Source organism: Gobius niger (genome assembly GCF_951799975.1).
Source record: "Gobius niger genome assembly, chromosome: 10".
Classification (NCBI taxonomy): Eukaryota; Metazoa; Chordata; class Actinopteri; order Gobiiformes; family Gobiidae; genus Gobius; species Gobius niger.
In genome coordinates this window covers 551,485-572,020 of record NC_136861.1, presented here as the reverse complement: position 1 = coordinate 572,020, position 20,536 = coordinate 551,485, and the positions used below count along the sequence as shown (strand labels likewise).

Genomic DNA, 20,536 nt, shown 5'->3' with positions numbered 1-20,536 from the left:
GGCTGTAGTTATTTTTATACAGTACTTTTTACTACTTGAATAAAAAAAGTATCTGTACTCTTACTTGAGTAAAAATGACAGTAACTCGTGCCTCCGTGAGTAAATCTTTAAAGAACAACTAAAGACCAAACTTGGCCCACATTTGCAGTTTGAAATTTGAAATATCATCTGCAGGAAAAAAGTTGTTTTGTCTTTAAGCTGCTCTTTTAGGGACAAATCTACATTCTACATTTTTTGGGTTTCAGCACCTCCAAATCCGAGGCCATGGTTCTCCTTCCCCTCCTCAGGTCGGTGGGGAGTCCATGCCTCAAGTGGAGGAGTTCAAGTATCTCGGGGTCGTCAGCAGTGATGCGGTCGCTGTATCGGTCTGTCGTGGTGAAGAGGGAGCTGAGTCGGGGCAAAGCTCTCGATTTACCGACCGATCTACGTTCCCACCCTCACCTATGGTCATGTGATCCTCACCTATGGTCATGAGATTTGGGTCATGACCGAAAGGACGAGATCGCGGATACAAGCGGCTGAAATGAGTTTCCTTCGCAGGGTGGCTGGGGGTGAGGAGCTCAGTTACCCGGGAGGAGCTCGGAGTAGAGTCTGTCTCGGAGTCTCCCTCGGAGGGTGTTCTAGGCATGTCGTATTAGGAGGAGGCCTTGTGGAAGACCCAGGACACGCTGACAAATGGTGACAAAATGTTGGTATCGGAAGCAGGTTTCTTTGACACAACAACGTACATGGCATTGTCTGACACCCCGCCTCACTGACAACTTTGGACCAGGTAGTTTGGCGTCTCAGTGGGAGGCCGTTCTCAGCCATGGGAGACTATGTGTACGAACGCAGAGCGGCTACGTCCCGGCCTGATCTGAACCCTGCCTAAACTCACTCTCTCATTAGATTGTGTTCTCACATTGATATTTAGTCAAATCATGACCTGAAAATAATTTGCAATGACTTACTTTTACTTTAGAAAGCTCCAGACTCACCGTAAAAAAATCATCCCACCCCTCCATACAAAAGTGTTTGTTACGAGCACAGCGCCGTTTGCTGGACACTGGCGTGCACTGCGCTTTAGGTGGATTTATTGACTCGTCCTCGTTTCATATGAAAGCAGATCGAGAGAGGCCGAGACTGCTGCGTTTCCCTTGAGACTATTGCAGTGTAAACGGCGCCTCTCTGAGCGGGCGTCGCCTCAGGGGCCCCCCAGAACAGCTGGAGGGGATCGGGAAGTCTGGGCATCTCTGCGACCCGGCCCCGGAAGTGGAAGAAAATGGATGGATTTGCTTTCCTTGATATGTTTTCAGGGGACTATCTTTGAAAATGTTACAATTTTCACATTATCATGTTTTGTTTCTCAACACTGAAACGTTAAAGGGATATTTCAGGATTTCCTCATTTCCTAGTTATCCAGAGTGTTGTTGATTTCTGGTGAAATAAAATAAAAAAAAATAAAAAATCATGCAGTCCTTATATTTTAAGAGTTTAGTGGTGCTAGGCTAGTGCTAGGCTAGTGCATGTCTATGGTAGCTAGTAGCCTGCATTAAAAACAGAGCACAGAGCACCGGAGGCAAATGATTTATAACACCAGACTAACCACATAAATGTCTGTGTTGAATGAATATATTTTTTTTTAAATATAACCATTTTGCATTTAAAATAACTTATATTTGAGCAGCATCCGCTTCCTGGTTGTAGCTACGCAGCGGCGGAGTGATCTGCTCGGTTACCGGATCTACAGTAGTTTGTTTACCTGGGGCCGGCACTGCTACACGTGGAATTCACAAAGGAGCTTTCTACAAATCAGATATGGCGACGTTTGGAGGACGACCCCATGATTTTGAAGAGGTTTTTAATGCAGGCTACTAGTTACCATAGACATGCACTAGCCTAGCACTAGCCTAGCACTACTAAACTCTTAAAATATAAGGGCTGCATGAAGAATAATAAAAAAAAATCTCCAGAAATCAACAACACTCTGGATAACTCCTGACATATCCCTTTAATCAGACTTTTACGCTCAAACAGTTACTCAGTTACTCATAATACTCACATTTCCTCAAAGTACTTTTTTACTCTTACTTCAATATTTTGGCTGCTCTGCCCACCTCTGGTCATCAGTGTGGCCAAAGCCCTGAGGTTTTCCATCTGACTGACTGACCACATTCTGGTGACGCCGTTATGTAATCTAAAACATGATGAAACATAATAAAGTGACTCCCTCTGTCACAGCACAGCATGCACTCCCGCCCACACAAGACACAACAGATGAAACCTTCGTCATTAGCTTTTAATATTTTTATTGTTTTTTTCCACATTTCTTTTTTTTTTTTTTACTGAATTCATTGTATTTATTCCCCCAACAATTTTGTGTCATTTCATCATCCCGGAGGATTTTTGTTTTCTGGATCCTATTGTTTAAAGGAGAAGCTCTGCAATTCAGCATTCACAGTCAAACCTTCATGTTTTGAAGTCTCTTTTTCACAGATGCTGCAGAAATCATGACATCTGTACCATTTTCTTCTTTTCAAAAATAGAAAAAGGCAATTAATAAACATTCCATTGAAATCTATTTTATTCTTTTTATATTATATATATATATATATATATATTTGATCATCTTTTAGTTTCACTGGCGTAGAGAGAGATACTAAAATGGTTCCCAGCATCAGTCTTTAGCATTAACATTGAGCAGTGAAGGGAGGCCTCGATATATTCCAATGCTCCGCCTCTCTCGGCCAGTGGGGGGCGCTCCGTGATAAATGGATGGGTAGCAAAGGCACAGCGTCGTGAGGTTTGTCAACTAAAGTACTGGAAGGATCAGAAAGCATCAGAAAGCAGAGATGAGGGCATTAGTGAAGCGTCTTTCCGATAGAGGCGTCACTTTAAACGGAGGAAACTTAAGGATGTCACGGACAGGGCTTTTCCAAATGTTACTGTTGCAAAAGACATGAGTGATCTGTATCCAAGTCAAATGGAATGCTACGTATTAATGCCCCAAACACAGAAAAAAAATATTGAATTTCTTAAGATTTGCAAACATTTCATGAACCAGGGGAACGCGAATTGGACAAAATGAGAAACTTCCGAGTTAAAAAAAAGTAAGGTCAATTTCAGCCGAAACTGCCGCTTAAAGCATTTCAGACCAACATTTTGGCATTTTCAATGAGGTTTTTCACAAAAAAGTCATCATTTTCCAATAAATTGAAGATTTAAGGCCAGTTTTGAATCCAATGCTTTATAATGACATTTAAAGTGATAGTCTGTAAGTTTGCAAAGTGAGAGTGAAAGATAGAGTGAAATTTGAAAGTAAACAATCAAATTCCTCTCCTCTGTAACCAGAAAGCCCTTCTTAGTTTGCAAAACGAGGAGAGCAGGAAACAGGATTTTCAAAAGTAAAACAATCAAGCTCCTCCCCTAGGCAGGAGCATACTAGACTCTGATCAGTCGCTGAGATCCGTGAAAAAATGATATTTATATATTATTACGTACTTGCCAGGCTAGGTGGTCGATTTTGCACATTTTGTAAAATGTGTGAAACATTTCGACTTCCAGACTATCACTTTAAGGCCTTGATTGTGGCAGAGTTGATTGAATGATTTTAATGCCTGTCCTCTTGAGCAGGCTCTGTGCACGGCTCCAGGGTAACTGCCGTTTCCTGTCCTCGTTTCATCAGCCATGTCTTGTGAACAAAAACATGTAAACAGGACGTGGCAGGAAACACGCAGTAACATGTTACAGCAGTACACGGTATATAAATAGTTCCCCAAACACGGAAGGAGACATATGCGTTTGTAAATGCGGGTGTTTTCGCCACAATTTGAACACATTTCCTCAAATTTGATTGAATTGAATTTTCATTTGTTTTTTAATGGACGTTAAAATGACGGACAGGAAATGGCCGTTGCCCTACAGGAAGTTACACATTGGAGCCACACAAAAATATATTAGGCTTTTTCATCTCGCAACTGTCCTGAACAATGAAGTCAAAATCGGGAGACAAACGCAAACCCGAAGCTTTTTCAATGAAGTTAGTTAGCTCGGTTAGCAATAACAAAAAAAAATAATGTAAAAATGAAGCTGCCATGGGACCACTTTGAAAACATTTCCTCATCATCGGAGGAGAAAAAGAAACAACCGAGAGGCCTCCCTTCACCCGCATGATTCAACGTCATGTCTGTCATTTTTGTTTAGGTTTCCCGTGCATGCATTTAGAATTCATTTCCAAAAAACAGAAACATAATTAAATGCAACGACAAGAAGAGATGCAGAAAGAAGCTTTTTGCCCCCCCTCCCCTCCCCCCCTTAACAAAGAAACAAGTCGGGGAGACGATGGAGGGAGAGAATCGAGCGACGGAGCGTGAGATGAGGAGATGCAGTCGCGTTAGCTAACCAGCTAGCTAGCCACACACCAAACACAATGAAAAAAAAAAAAAAAAGCCTTGGAAAGATAAGCTGACCGCGACTGAGTAGGTCCACTCCATAAGTACGGGATTTCTCTATCAAGCTAGCTAGCTGCGCTGAGCCGCTAGCTAGCGTCGAAGTTTAGGGAAAAAAGGCGAGTGAGGAAGACGGAAGAAACACCGCGGTGCTGTTGAGTGCGCGGGACAGTTGGTAGAAGGCAGAATTTTTTCCGCATTCACATTTTTTGGACATGTACGTATCTATGAATGACCCAGCGACACTTGAAAGCAGCATAGGTCCTATTCCAAGAAAAACAGTTTCCTGAAGAAGATCTTGCTGAATTCCAGCTAGCGCTATCCTACGACTCATGTACGTAGCTCAAAATCTGAAATACTTTGCTTGTTTGAGTTAGCATTCCTTTTACATCCAAAGATCTTTAATCAGCAACCTCCAGGTCCAACTAGAATAATATATCTCACCAAGATATTTTTTATATGTATATGTATGGAAAATACACAATTCAGATGTTTATAAAGAGCCCATGGTCAGCTCTACAGCAGGTTAACGTCAGATCAATCCCATTGGAGTGAATAGGACTAAAGTTCCGTTGGACCCAGAAGTGGAGTGATGACATCATCACTAAACAAGCAAATAAAACTCAAATATTGGACGTGACACACGTTGATGTGGCGGCCATCTTGTGACTGGCTAACAAACCCCTATGCCACCAATGCAAAATTAGGAGCAACATTTTTCTTGATCCAACGGCAGAATGTGAGACACACTCATTGTCTGTGATTGGTTTATTACTTCTAAGTCTCGTATCTCGGTCAGGACCAGGCTGTGTTGTTTAGTCGTATTAGCTTTGTTTTCTCCATTCATTCCCAGGGTTCAGTGTTAGCACTCACTGTATCACTGTCCCATGTTCAATAAACATGTGGCATGTCGTGTTAAAAAGTACAGAAATACTGTTTTACAGCAGGAAACAAATGTTATATTTGATATAAATAGAAGTGAATGATTTGAAGAGTTTGAGGAAAATCCATGAACAAATGGAGTTAAAGTCTGAGCCTCCTATAAAACTGGAATAACATGAGAAAAACTGCAAAAACTTTTCTTGCCAGATATGACATAAGATCAGTCACAATGATCAAAAAGTCATGAAGTAGATTAAAACAGTCTGAAGGAAATAAGTGTTTCTATTTGCTTACAGGCACAAGATGGCCGCCAGAAATGCCTTTCGCTCAAACGTATTACTGCGGCCATGTCCTGTCGAGAGTTTGATTAAAAATCTTTGTTTGCATCATTCATGCTAGTCCGTCATTCTGTATCTTTGTTTGAAATTCAATAAAGATGAGTTTATTCTTGGAAATAGTTGTGTCTTATGTTAATTTAGAACTGGTTGAGCCCAAAGCATTTTCACTGTGGGTCTACAATTCCTAATAGTAAACGTAAGTTAAGTGTCCAAATGATAGATCCGACATAAATTGGGGGAATCACTATTTCGCAACATTGCAAAACGATTTCAAAAGAACTAAATCTGAGGTGAAAATGAAAGTCTTGTTCTTGGGAACTCATTTAGCGTTCCAGCAGCTTCACTGATGTTCATCCCTCCTGTAGAGTACGTAAAGCTACATACTGTGCACCCACATATTCCTGAGGACGGACTTCTGAAGCACAAAAATACAGTCTGAAATCTAGGTTTGGACACAAAATCCAGCCCTTTGTTTTCACTGATCAGAACACGAACAAGAGCTGAGAATGTGCTGAGGTCGGCCTTTTTTCAACATGATAAGTGGATTCCTGACGAAACTAAAAAACATGCTTTGGAAGTGGATTTTGCGAAACGTTTTCCAGATCTCTACTGATTACCGTCTGTTGTGTTTGCTACTTAGTATCTCACTTTGGAACAGCCAGGCCGGTTGGATCACATTGGGACTAATGCGCTGAACAAACTAAAGCGTATTGGCTCCACATTGACTTTGAACTGAGAAAAATACAAGTTAAGACAAACAAATTTGCTTTCATAATCAAAGTATTGCAACAGTGTTTCCCAACAAGGACTGCAAACACTTAGCAGGGGGTAGATTTAAAATTCAAAGTTATAATTGATTTCTATTTGAATAGTAATTTCACTTGGAACTCTTTGTGTGTTGATATTTTCTACTGAATTAACAAAAATGTCATGAAATTGGTATTGGGTAAATGAAGGTTTTGGTAACCACTTTTAAATGGTGAGTTAGGGGGTATTTGGAGTATGGATTGATAACCATATGCTAAAAGGGAACAAAAAGGTTGGGAATCACTGCATAAGACACAGAAACATCTCTCACTTCCCCGTCCGCTCTGACAGTCGGAACTGCCACTTTCTTCGCTGTATGTTGAAGTTTAACATTTAAGTAACACTCCTTTCCAAAATAACACACCATTCCAAGTGCATGGACTGGGCGATGCTGTTTAAAAGCGGCGGTGTGTCGGGAGGCGGGGCAGCCACTCCCCCCGTCGCTGAACCAGGACAACGAAGCGAAGACGACGAGCAGCAGGTACCTGGTGATTTCGGTGATACTTTTTGAAGTCCGGCATTCGCCAAGAGCTGCCATCATTGGAGAGAGTCACGTACGGACATACAGAATTGATACTCCACGGGGAGAGGTGAGCGGGAAGCAGCAACCGGTGAAGTCCAGTGGTAGGGGGTCTTTAGGCGGGCTACATTTTGCTTTCACATGTGTTACGATGGACCTAAAACAAGGCTGATGTGACGAGGAAACTGTAGTATCTTAAAACTATATCTATTTTTCTCTTTTGCATATACTAGATCTTTTTTTTTTATTCTCAATTTCTAGCCCTGTTTGTTGCGGGGAGCTTCCAAAAATGGCTTGCAGATGTCATGCAGAATATTCATGCTGGTAAACAAGGTAATAAAAATGCATTTTCTAATTTTTCTTTTGTTCGTTCCTAGATTAGTAGCTCTAAGGTGTTCTGCAGATTCTGCCGATCCCTGCGTTTCTTTTTAAAGCCTCCGTTTTCTCGTGCCGTAGTCAGAGGTATATATCGAGCGTACAGTCCACGCGGATCCCCAACCCCCCCGCCCAGCTTAACACCGCGTTTCCTCCACGCACTGGAGCGGCCCTCATCCATCATCACACTGGTGCAAGAGATGCTGATTTTCACATATTAGCAGTCGCTTCGGGGGGGATAAAAAATAGCTTGGATGATCATACTGACTTTGCATTGACATTGCAGAGAGGAATGGGGAGTCCCCCATTTTCTGTGGACTCCATCCTGGTCTTTTTTTTTTTGCTCTTTCCAATCATTGACCAGCTTCCACTTTCCGGCCATTATTGTTCTCGTTTTTCATGAGTTCCCTCTCAGTCATTTTTTGTTATTTTATTTTTCCTATCATGCCATGCACCTTTGCTAAAAGAGAAACAGCTGCGATGCGTGGTGCAGGAGTGAGGGATTCTGCAGAGAGAAAAGAGAGCAAGGAGGAGGTTCCGACACACCATAGGTTATAGTTTGTCCACGGGAGGACGTCACAAGGTCGAGGCCTTGTGTTCATTCCGACAGAGGTGGAATCGAGCCGTGGACGAGCAGCAGCGGTTCAGTTCCCAAGTCCCCTCCCCGGTGATATGGCTGATGTTTCTGATATGTATGAAGAGACTTAGCGCACAGTTCCACTCATTCCGCTGCTCTTTTAAATCCGTAAGCAGATCCAAACCCCACACGGGAGTCTTTCGTCGTGACGTACACCGCTGTCTTGCATAGTGTTCTGGATGCCACGGCTAACGGCGCACCCAGTCCTTGGTGAACGTAGGTAGAGAGGCTTGAGAACCTCCCGCTGTAGTAGGATTTAGCGGCACACGGGCACCTAGTCATGTGTCTTTATTGGTTTAATGCCCTTGCGGCACTCGAGTCGGGAGATGCTTCGGCTCGCTCCATTGGCCACAGTCAAATGCGGATGGGATGGGGGGGGGAGGAGGGGGGGATGGGGTTGTCGCGGAACACCTCTTCGCCTCGTCTCTCTGTTTTCCCTCCTCGGGCTTCTCAACGGAATCCAAATGAGGAAGATGAAAGTGCAGCTTGTTCAGAGTCGTTCTCCGCTCAGAAACTCAGCACTGAAATGAAAAGACAAAGGGTTGATTAAGTTTGTGTAAAGTTGAAGAAAGATTCTGACGCCAGGCCAGGAAAGAGATGTTTAGCATTGTCTAAATAATGCAACCGAACTTGAAAAGTTTTTGTTTTTCCTGAACAATGTCTTGAGCTGTACTCTTTCTGGTCTGGCGCAGTCACAGTCTAAAGCAGTGCCAATACCCTCAACATGATGGTGGTATTTCAACAAATGTTTAAAACCAGTTCTATGACTTTGTTGAGCTTCAGAAACTCTTACTAATAATAGCATTCAAATTGTTTTAAACAACACCATCATGACATAGGTACTGCGTCTTTGGTGTTTGCTTCATACCAATAGCAACAATCCTTGCTTGTTTAGCTCGCATAGAAACTTTGGAAAATGTTACCATCTGATTACATTCAGAAGACATTTGTAGCTCCGATATGTGCAATACGTGCCTTTAACTAATGCTGACACGATTCTTCAAACTTATCCATGATTCCACGTCCTCATCACACAGTCAGAAAGGCTTTGCAGGTGCAAGGAAGTGATGCTATTGGTTTGGAATAATGTTCGTAATACAACCAGTGATATAACCAGAGCCATTGTAAAAATCTTTCAAACGGTGATGTCTTGTCAAACTCTGCACCGAAAGACTTCAACAATGGCTGTGCTTTCACTTCGCCGTGATTTCTGCAGGCTGTCGATGAGTACCAGACCCGTGGAGACCTCGGCGAAACGAGACAACATCGAAGGGAAGGATGGCGAAATCAAGAACACCGAGAGAGAGAAAAGAAGCTCACTGCTAGCATGCAACACAGCACTACACAGACATCTCAAACTTTCACATGAACACTCTTCACACCGGCTGCCTATAGTCCCCTCGCATATCAACTTTTGTGACATATGCGGGGACTGCAGCCCACCAAGTGCAGGGATGGACTCCACCAAAAACGCGTGTAAGACCTGCGCACACAACAGGACCAGACCTCGGCCAAAGGAGAACCATTCAGCACGGTTTCATCCCTCGTGGACTTGATACATCACTCACGCTTTTGTTTTTTACCCAATGCTCGCTGTGAGTTGGATGGCTGTTTGACCTAGGTGTGGTACAGAACAGAAGCCTACACATGGACAGAATGGAGGAAAGGGGGAGGGGTAGGATGTGGCAGATAAAACAGAAAACACCAGACACACGAGACGAAAACAGTGCAGGGCCCAGCGGACACTTTCTTACATGGAGGTCCACTTGAGTCTCTCGTCCTCTTGGGGAAAGTTCTCTTGAGTCCCAACAACATTTCAAACTTCTTGTCTTCTCTTGCCAGGCATGTGTTTTGAGTGTTCAGGTCGCTCTTTCAGGGACAGTCTTAAGGATATGTGGTGGGTTGAAGAATTCTCGTAGTATCGTGGACGCGGCGAGGGGACAGCAGGAGGTGAGACAGAGTTCGGACAACGGAAAGCATTGGCAGGCACAGATATAGCTTTACATTTGGGCGGGATCTCTCCAGTTCAGTACGTAGAGTACAAGTTTTTTTTTTTTTGGGAAGCGACATGAGAGGAACAGGTTAAGAAATACCTGAGTCATGAACGGTTGCACCAGCGGCAGCCATATGTGAAAAAAGTGTTTAGGTGTGAGGACATGGAGAAGAATGCCTCTGCAGTGAGACTAAAAGGGGAATGCATTTAGAATATTCAGTGAGTTTTAGAATAATACTGAAGCGTCTCACAAGCCTAAGCAACAGGAAACACAAGTGAGTTACTGTTAATGCCAAATCCGGCCCCCCAGCATAGAACCTCTTGCCCTCAAGATGATTTTGAGAAACAACTTTACACAGATTAGAGATTTTGAAAAAAAAAAATGCTGTCAATTCCTTTGAAATGTCTTTGCAGAACACCCAATTAAGTCATATATGATGTACAACACTGGCATTTGTTGAAAGTGGTGCTTTACTTCGAGGGTCCGGCCCTTGGACACTTGCCGACCCCTGCTTTACATAGTTATGGGGTAAGATTTTGCACCATTTTTGCAATTTTGTCATCTGCATGTCATTTGTCATACATTGAGAAATGTAAAAATGATGTTTCAAACAAACATTTGTTACTGAAACCTGGATTTCAGTTGAATTTCATCTTCAGAGCTGTTGTTTTCTACTGGTCTGATTAAGGACCTGCTTTTTCAGAGCAGAGGCCATTTACCATGTATCTATAATATTCTCTTATCAGTGCACTCTCTTTACGTTGGTTGTTGTGGGTAAGGTTTTTTGTCCTCACTGCAGAGGTATCCTTCGACAAAACGCACTACAGTCCAACTGTGGTACTCGTAGTTTTCAGACATGAGCCGACGCAAACAGATGACATGAGCTGACGATTGAGAGAGAGAGAGAGTGTGCAGTGGTACAGGGACTTTGGTGAAATGGCCTTTTGGAAGAAACAGTCTGTGACCCATCTTTCACAAGAGCAGGCGAGACTGTAATGGAAGAAGCTGGATTTTTAGCGTTAGTTCACAGTTAGTGCTTCTTTTTGCATATATCTGACAAGCACGGGGGCTTTCAGAATGGTTCTCTATGACGAGAGAAGCAAATGAAAGAGTCCAACCTAAAGTCAAAAGCTACGATAAAAGTGTATGTCTTAAGTCTCAAGATTGATAAGAAAGCAGCTATACAAGTCCTACTACAAATGGAGCCCTAACCCATCCTGAAAAAATAAACTTTCCCGTCCCTCCCCCCCAGTACAGTACCTATCCTGGTCTACTGGGACCAATAGCGTAGCATTTAGCATGCATAATGTCAGCTCATTCCACCTCTTCGTGCATTCAAAGAGGTAAAGTTTTTGACCCGCATGCTTTGTTAGTGCATATGTATGCGCGAGCACACATGTCCATACACACTCTGAAATGTCTAAATATTATATACACATTCATTAAGCTCGAGTCTAGCATCTTAACACGCCTCCTCCGCAGTTATATCGACAACCTTATTGCTTGCGATGGAAACCCATGCATCGAAACATAACTTTACATATGTACATCATCAGGACACAAATGAGAAGGCAGGACATCACAGATCGAGAGAGAGAGAGTGGAGATGAACACACGGCGGTGACCAACTCAAACATGTACAAAGGTCTATGTTTGGTACAAAATGACTGGGCCCAACCCCTGAGGCATTTGGTGATTTTCAGTCTGAACAAAGTCCAACCTGTGACCCACATGGTTGATCGCCCAAACAGCATACAGACGTGGGGGTCACCGAGTTAGCGTTAGCACAAATACAATTTTTTTTCCACATACACACTCCAGTAGAGAAAGTGCTAGTTTCTCTTGACCTGATGGTAATTCTGACATCCTCGTATGCTAATGACATAAAAGAATCGTAAGACAGAGCTCGCCGTTTTGACATTTTAGGGCAGGCACGAGAGCTTTACGGAAAGCATGAAGCCTCATTATTCCAAGCCTTGACGATAAGATATTCTGTGACCAGGCCAAAACATCAAATCTCTGCCCAGTCTTGTTTTCAAATGCTGATTTTTTTTGTTTTTTTATAGTAAAAATCGTTTTAAACAATGAATACAAAGTAGACTTTGCAGTTGCCGTGCTCTGCCCAAATATGAATCGAGTAAGTTTTTACCCTGTGAAACCATCAGCCAAGTGTACAAGTGGTGTTGGCAATGACATTATTATATACGTGTGGAAAAATAAAATGTATACATGGTACAACGATACAAGTGTCGGAACAGTACACATGACTAGCGATGGGCGAGACGAGCCAAGCCGTCGACGCGTACATGTCACGTGACCAACACGGTGTGGCACGGTTCAGTATCTGTCTGACTGTGTGGACTTTGTATATAGTCTATGTGGCAATGGCATGTTAGGCCCGATTCGCTCGGTCCCGTGGGTCAAGTAAAAGTAATAGAACAAGCATTTTTGCACTTAAATTAAAGTGATAGTCTGTAAGTTTAAATGTTTTACAGGTGTAATAGATTGTGTGAAATTAACCGCCCGGATCTGAAATTTGACATAACGGCAGAAATATTAAATAACAATATTGTTTCTTAAGTCCCTCCCTTTGCTTATCTCACACACTAATCAGAAACACCGGGCTGTCAATCTGACCAATGAGACGAGCTTTCCTGTTAACCGGCCTGTCAGGCCCAATCATTTTTGTTCTGTAGGCAGATTTCTGTACTCAAATTAAAGGTGCATTATGGAACCTTTTATGTGAAAATAAACCTTGATATCAATGTGTCTTTGAGTGGTCACGTGACACCTTTACATTCCATCATGGCAGCCTCTATGGCACCCCAGTATCAATTATTTTTAGGGTTTCTGGTAGGTTTTGACCACTGGTCGAACCGTCTCCATGGTTACGCACACATTCAGCAGATAAACCTGCCAGAAACCCTAAAAACAATTGATCCCGGTGTGTCATAGAGGTCACCAGGACGGGAAGTAAAGGCATCATGCTGACCACCCATACCACCGCTGGGTCACGTAAGGCGAGACACTGCAGGTGAAGAGGCAGGGCTGGCCCTAGGCATAGGCGACGCAGGCGGCCGCCTAGGGCGCCATCTGCGCTTACATTTTTGAACCCCATGACGTCCATTCTCCCGCCATCTACACCAGTGCCAATTTCGGACATAACTTTGGTACAGAAAGTGACAGAGACTTGCAGTCTTTTGTGTTGGAAACTAAGGATTTCATATTTTCAAACGACTCCTCCCTGGTTCTGCTCTACCTCCGAGAAGAAATTGAGGTTCCTCCTCCAATATAACTGCTGCGCGCATGTTTCATTATTGCACATGTCCCGATTTCTTTTTTAGTGAATCGATAATCACAATAAAATTAAATAAATCTAGCCTTTACCATATCCAGAGTGTGGCCAAAAGGATTGGATTAACAAACGTTAAGTCTTGCCTAGGGCCGGCCATATAGGGTCAAATATAAATATAGGTCAAATATTAAAAAAAAGTTGAATGCAATTGTAACTTATTTAGATATCCCTTTGAGCAGAGTGTAAGATAAAATAATGACTAACTAATGAATAACTGGAATCAAACGAGAAAGAGCTGATATTGCACATGGGACTTATATTTAACCCTGTCATTTGTTAACCGATTGACCCGGGCCGATGATTGAAACATTTTGGCTCCTATGTACCACGTCCCGAACCCGTGCCACCCGGTGAGGACACAGTGTTGCACAGTCCGTCATCTGCCCATCGCTACAACAAACACAGCTTCAAGAAATGGCCTTGACTGTAATAACTCTGACTTTTCAAACATAAGACCTGTATAAAACTAAAGACCGTGAAAAAAAGAAAAGAAAAAAAGATTGTCCATATGTACAAAAGTGTCCAACAGAAGGATCTCGGGTGAACTGAGGCCATGTGGTGGTTGGTTGGTGGTCGGTAGGGGAGGGGGCTCTTCGGTGGTGAAACACAGGCCGGACTGCTGTGGGGTTTGCATATTTCTATGTGTCTCTTCCCCGCCCGTCTTCATTCACGCCGCACGCTCTCTACCAGGGGCTATCGCTCCAGTAGCCGTTCACAGTGCCCCCTACTGGGTGGACAGAATGGGATCCACGGAGAGAGAGCGGATGGTGCAGAGAAGGAGGAGGGAAGGGGAGGAACAAACAGGGAAAGAAAGAGAAGCCAAAAGGAGAAGAACTAAAAAACATTGCACCTGGAGCAGAGAGTCGCTGCGGGGTCCTCTGTGGGGCGGGTGGAATGGAGATGACCTCTGACCTCTCACACACGCTCACGGCTGCGCACATCCATTCAGGTCGGCTAGTGGGCGCCGGAGACCATATTTCATACGGTAATTTAAGATGAAACAGCAATGATCATTTTTTATACGGTTTTGAAAGCTTGCAACTGAGCTCAAACAATAAAACTGGGACTAAGTTAGAAAAAATATATGACACCCACATAGAGCTGGGTACCCTTAAGCGAAAAACGGAAAAAAAAGTTTAGGTACTATCGGCATCAGCATTAGAAGAAGTGACTTTCAGCTCAAATACATAATTCTTTTTTCTCGTTATCCCATTTCCCCCATAATTTTTGCTAATTTTTTATGACTAATATTTTCCATCCATTTACCCCCGTTTATCCCCAATTTGTTTCCCCATTTCTTCCCTATTTTTAATTATTTTTTTGCCTAATGTTTGTCCCATTTTTCCACAAATATTTTTTTAAATAAGTTTTGCCCCAATCTTTTCATGTTTTTACCATTTCTTCCTCCTTGTTTTTGGTCCTTTTTATGACCATTATTTCCCCCCCATTTTTCATCCATTTTGTTCCCCTACTTTCCACACATTTCTAGAAATGAATCCGATATTGTACATTTGCAGATCTTCCACACTATTGTTCTGTTTTCTGACAAATATTTGAGTGTAGCTATCAGGTAAAGTATTGTTCTGGTATCATTATCAAAAAACAAGTATCGTTTAAGTACTGATATACATTTTTTTTTACAGTATCCAGCCCTACACCCGCTTTAAAAACAAACCTGGAGCAGTGTTTAGTCCGTCTCCCTACTCTGAACGTGCTGCGTTATATAAAAGTAGTTTCAAAAGTAAAGCAAAAGTACCTGATATGCAGTTTTAAATGGAAAAGGAGTACTGCGGGCTACATTATATCAGTTACCAGTACTTTAAGGCCAATCTCACCGGAGGGAGTTGTGGAGATGTTGCGGAGATTGCACAACGTCACCGTACCTTGGACTCATTGCGCGCATACAAAGCACCTATCTCACTCTAGCCTCTAGTTGGAGACTACAGTTGCTGCTGGTCTGGAAAACAAACAGGTTTGATTTCAGCTGAGTCACCGAGCGGTCTCTGAGGTCTCTGGGAGGTCTCTGAGGTCTCTGAGCGGTCTCTGAGGTCTCTGAGAGGTCTCTGAGAGGTCTCTGAGAGGTCTCTGAGAGGTCTCTGAGAGGTCTCTGAGGTCTCTGAGAGGTCTCTGAGAGGTGTCTGAGAGGTCTCTGAGAGGTGTCTGAGAGGTCTCTGAGAGGTCTCTGAGAGGTCTCTGAGAGGTCTCTGAGAGGTCTCTGAGAGGTCTCTGAGAGGTCTCTGAGGTCTCTGAGAGGTGTCTGAGAGGTCTCTGAGAGGTCTCTGAGGTCTCTGAGAGGTCTCTGAGAGGTCTCTGAGAGGTGTCTGAGAGGTCTCTGAGAGGTCTCTGAGGTCTCTGAGAGGTCTCTGAGAGGTCTCTGAGAGGTCTCTGAGGTCTCTGAGAGGTCTCTGAGGTCTCTGAGAGGTCTCTGAGGTCTCTGAGAGGTCTCTGAGGTCTCTGAGAGGTCTCTGAGGTCTCTGAGAGGTCTCTGAGGTCTCTGAGAGGTCTCTGAGAGGTCTCTGAGAGGTCTCTGAGAGGTCTCTGAGAGGTCTCTGAGGTCTCTGAGAGGTCTCTGAGAGGTCTCTGAGAGGTCTCTGAGAGGTCTCTGAGAGGTCTCTGAGGTCTCTGAGAGGTGTCTGAGAGGTGTCTGAGAGGTCTCTGAGAGGTCTCTGAGGTCTCTGAGAGGTCTCTGAGAGGTCTCTGAGGTCTCTGAGAGGTCTCTGAGAGGTCTCTGAGAGGTCTCTGAGAGGTCTCTGAGAGGTCTCTGAGAGGTCTCTGAGGTCTCTGAGAGGTGTCTGAGAGGTCTCTGAGAGGTCTCTGAGGTCTCTGAGAGGTCTCTGAGAGGTCTCTGAGAGGTGTCTGAGAGGTCTCTGAGAGGTCTCTGAGGTCTCTGAGAGGTGTCTGAGAGGTCTCTGAGAGGTCTCTGAGAGGTCTCTGAGAGGTGTCTGAGAGGTCTCTGAGAGGTCTCTGAGAGGTCTCTGAGAGGTCTCTGAGAGGTCTCTGAGGTCTCTGAGAGGTCTCTGAGGTCTCTGAGAGGTCTCTGAGGTCTCTGAGAGGTCTCTGAGAGGTCTCTGAGAGGTCTCTGAGAGGTCTCTGAGGTCTCTGAGAGGTCTCTGAGGTCTCTGAGAGGTCTCTGAGAGGTCTGTGAGAGATGTCTCCGAGACCTGTTGGATACCAAGGAGATCTCACAGAGACTGCACACGACCTGTTCGTTTTCATCGAGACTACTCGGAGACTCGCCTTATCTCCAGGGGACGTCTCAGAAACATCTCCATGACCAGCGGCAGCTAATCTCCAACTAGTCTAACGTTACTTGGTTTATGAATTTTCTGAATTATCCTTTTTTTTCAATACCTATACTAAAATATCTGACACCTAGAACCAGACAACAGAACAATAATGTTAATTTATTCCATTTCTATGATACTATTTCTTCCAAGTTTGTATCATTTATTTGAGCTTAAAAACTTCACTTCCTTTAACTTCCTTTGCCCAGTACCACACTGGTATTGTTTAAAGGTACCCGGCCCTACTGGTCATTTGTCATGCTCAATATGACTCTGAAATCACCCCGGATCTCACCCCGAACTCTCTTGTCTACACTATTTCCTCAGTAAGATTTTTACTGCATCTGTTCCGTTGTTCTTTTCTACCCACGCGAGCCACTGTGTTTGTTCTGATTTTTGGGGCCATCCAAACTCGCGGACATAGGAAAAATAAACTAACCAAAAATATAGAATTCTCAAAGTTTGTCAGAGTAGCCGGCTCACTAGCTGTTTCCGGAGGCAGTTCCCCATCTGTCCTTTCTATTTTTATTTGTATTAAGTGTTAAATGTAAAAACTACCAGCCTCAACTTGAAGTCTTTTGCTGTCAATGGGGCTCTGCTCTTCTTTCACCGACTTTAGTCACATGGTTCACGACGTTGTGCCGACTCCATAGGCTCGATAAGCTTCTCCTCTGTAAGCGATAATTCGAGATGACGGTTTCAAGCGGAGTGGGAGAAAGCGGATGAGGATGATGGCAGTTTCCCCTTTTGCGCAAAACAAAACAAAAGAACAACAGGGCTGATGCTGGCGCGGCCATGGCTGTATACTCTACAAGATGGAGGGGATGGGCGAGTGGCATCGCCTCAGGCCCGGAGGCTCGAACGGCTCGAATGTGGAGTTAGCGATGGGTGCGAGACGCAAGGGAGCGCCCGTCATCCCGGAGATGTTATTGAGACTACGCGACTTCTCATAACCCGGGACTGCGCGGGGGTGGAAGGCGGAGGTCATGGGTCACGCAGCAGAGATGGGACAATGGGACAATCATTAATGCAAGCGTTTTGTGTTTTTTTGTTGTTGTTAAAAGTGGCAAAATCCAGAACATTTGTCACAGTGGAAGCAGTTGTGAACAGAAATGAACACAGCCCAAATCATATCGAGACCAAAAGGAGGACAAATGGAGGGACAGGTTGGACAGAGAGACACAGAGACAAGGACAAAACAGGAAGGTCAGCGCTCTTCGACGTCCCCAGAGGCACGTGCCGGCGGACAGTGCGTGGGACAGGCGGTGCTCTGGTGGGACAGAGTGGGGGAAACAGCCACTAGATGGGACTGGGGCCTGTGGGTGGACGTCCCAGAGGTCATTCATCTGAAACTGAGCTCGCACCGCTGTTTTCGACAATTCTTCTGCTCGACTGACTTTTTGTGCTTTGAGTTGTGTTATAATGTTGTAGTTCATAAAAGACAGACCTGGAGTAGTGTTTTAGTGATTCACTTTATCTCCTTCCCAAGAGGCCAAGAGGTCCCACCTTTTAATGTCAAGTGCTCCAGTGGGTTTTCATTTCATATTTCTACTTGCTAACACCCAAGTGGTTTTGTAAAGTACCAAGGAGATCTCAAAGAGTCGTGTGCAGTCTCTTTGAAATCTCCTCGGTATCCTACAGATCTCTGAGACATTGTGGGGACGTCACAGAAACGTCTCAAAGGTTGATGACAACAAATAGTATTCACAACACAACGACTTGAAGACTTATCTCCAGGGAACAACTGGTCTCCATGACCAGCAGAAACTCAAGTGTCCAACTGGAGACTCGCGTTTCTGCTGGTCAAGCCGGTGAGATAGGCTGTTAACCAATGACACCACTTTGGAGCGAGTGGGACACTACGGGGGCTAACTTCACACAGGTCATTGAAGAAAATTAGCTTCATATTCACAGAAAGAGATCCAAACAAGAAATAAACAATGCCAGGCTCCTTAAAGCATGTTGATACGTAGTGTGACGTTGCAGTCATGCCTTTTCCTTTGTCAGTTGTCGTTATAAATGCAATCTAAAACAGAAACTCAGACGTCCCTCTGACTAAAGCCTTGTTTTCTCTCTGCACTGTCCCGTCAGCCTGAAGGCTCTGATCCAGGTGTCGGCTCAGTGGCGTAGCAGTTAGCACTCGTGCTTCACAGTGAGACGGTCCTGGGTTTGATCCCTGGCCGGACGGGGCCTTTCTGTGTGGAGTTTGTATGTTCTCCCTGTGTCTGTGTAGGTTTCCTCTGTGTACTCCGGTTTCTTCTACCACTAAAAACATGTACAATAGGCCAGGTTGAAAGAGAGTGTGTTGTGTGCCTGTGTGAGTGAGTAAGGAACTGTGGCTACAATGATCAATACTGAAAAATATCTATTATGAAACATAATGAAAATGAAGTCTGAAGTCTATCTGGCCCTATAGCATTATATCATTTTTAATGCAAGACGCAGTGGTGAAGATGGAAAAAAAATATAAAGTTTGTGATTAATTTGAAACTTCTGCTCTAGATGACCGACATAAATAAACAGCCTGGTTCTCGGATTGAAGACTTTAACAGGATGTTTCTCAGTCGTCCTTGGACCAATTTTAACCATTTAAAAACTTATAGAAATGTTAAAATCTCAACTGTTTCGATCTGCTTTGTCAAATGCGCTCCAGAGAAGTCAGGTTTACAGCTGTTTGCTAACGCAACACCACGCCCACTCAGACGAAAAGAAAGGAAACTAAATAATATAGGCTAAATGAACTGTCCAGATCGTGACTTTTCACACGTTTTTGATCATTTATTTCACTTCTGTTCATCACAGAGCTCCCAAAATCACACATAAGGTGTATTAGAGTGACTAGTTTCGTAATGAAAAACTATTTTTGGCACTCAATGTGTTAATTACTAAGAATTTTTTCAAAGGGAATTTTGGTGTATTTTGGATGGATGGATTTTGTTTTGTTTTTGAATAAGCTAATCATAAGTGAAAAAATGTTGCCTTGATTTTTCTGTTCAAAGTTCAATAAATTAGGGAGGAATTGTATATTCAAAATCCCTCTGAAAATAACGTTAATATTGCCCTTGACTGTAAAGTGCGGAGTCGGTTGGACTAAAGTGGTGGTCTTTGCATCAGTGGAACAAAAACCTACTTTTGAGAAAAGCCGCCCTGAAGTTTTGTAACATGTGCCTGAGAGCAATTCTCCAGTCTTTTGTGCAGGTGGCTCCCAGAAAGGAATTTGGATTATACGGCCATCTCAGGTAGGCTTCAGGACACGTGGATCTAAAATATGTCAACATTTGTGAATGTGCGAGGGAAAGCTGGCTTTGTGAAGAGATGTTGTAGCTACTTCTGGGATATCTCCTCCTCATGACAAAACGTCATGAAATAAGTATCGAACAGGGCAAGTGTAGTCTCTTTTATACTCTGACATGAAAACTAAGATAATAATAATAATAATAATAATAATAATAATAATAATAATAATAATAATAATAATAATAATAATAATAATAATAATAATAATAATAATAATAATTAATAATAATAATAATAATGATAACAATTAATAATGCATTTGTTTTATATAGCGCTTTTCTGGACACACACTTTACATCGCACTACTACTACTATTGTAGCCACAGCTGCCCTGGGGTAGACTGACGGAAGCGAGGAAACCAGTCTGCGCCATCGGCCCCTCCGACCACCACTCACTCACTCACACATTACATTCGCTAGGCTTCCTCGTGTTCCCAAACGGTCTCCCATCCAAGTCCTGCCAGGCCCTTCATGCTTAGCTTCCGAGGTCTGACGGGATTGGCCAGAGCAAAGGAGGTATGGCCTCTGATGGTAAGGGAGAAAACCAATGGCCGCTGGCTGCCCTGCTTTTTGACAACGACACTGGGGGCCGCCATTGCTGTAGTACCTCCAATTCGGCG

At 43.6% G+C, this 20,536-nt stretch overlaps 1 protein-coding gene across 4 annotated transcripts in view; it reads right to left on the bottom strand.

Moving 5' to 3' along the window:
• Positions 1 to 7,617: 7,617 nt before the first annotated feature.
• The window catches only part of kcnc3a (potassium voltage-gated channel, Shaw-related subfamily, member 3a), a 75,754-nt gene continuing 62,835 nt past the window's right edge, over positions 7,618 to 20,536 (bottom strand). The window contains exon 5 of one of the 4 annotated variants that reach the window (XM_079565447.1): positions 7,618 to 8,507. In XM_079565447.1, the coding sequence (XP_079421573.1) occupies positions 8,494 to 8,507 (14 nt within the window). In that variant the 3' untranslated portion in view covers positions 7,618 to 8,493. Of the gene's footprint in view, positions 8,508 to 13,625; positions 14,063 to 17,285; positions 17,580 to 20,536 lie in introns of those variants that run through there. The other 3 variants (XM_079565445.1, XM_079565446.1, XM_079565444.1) reach the window with 3 other exon arrangements.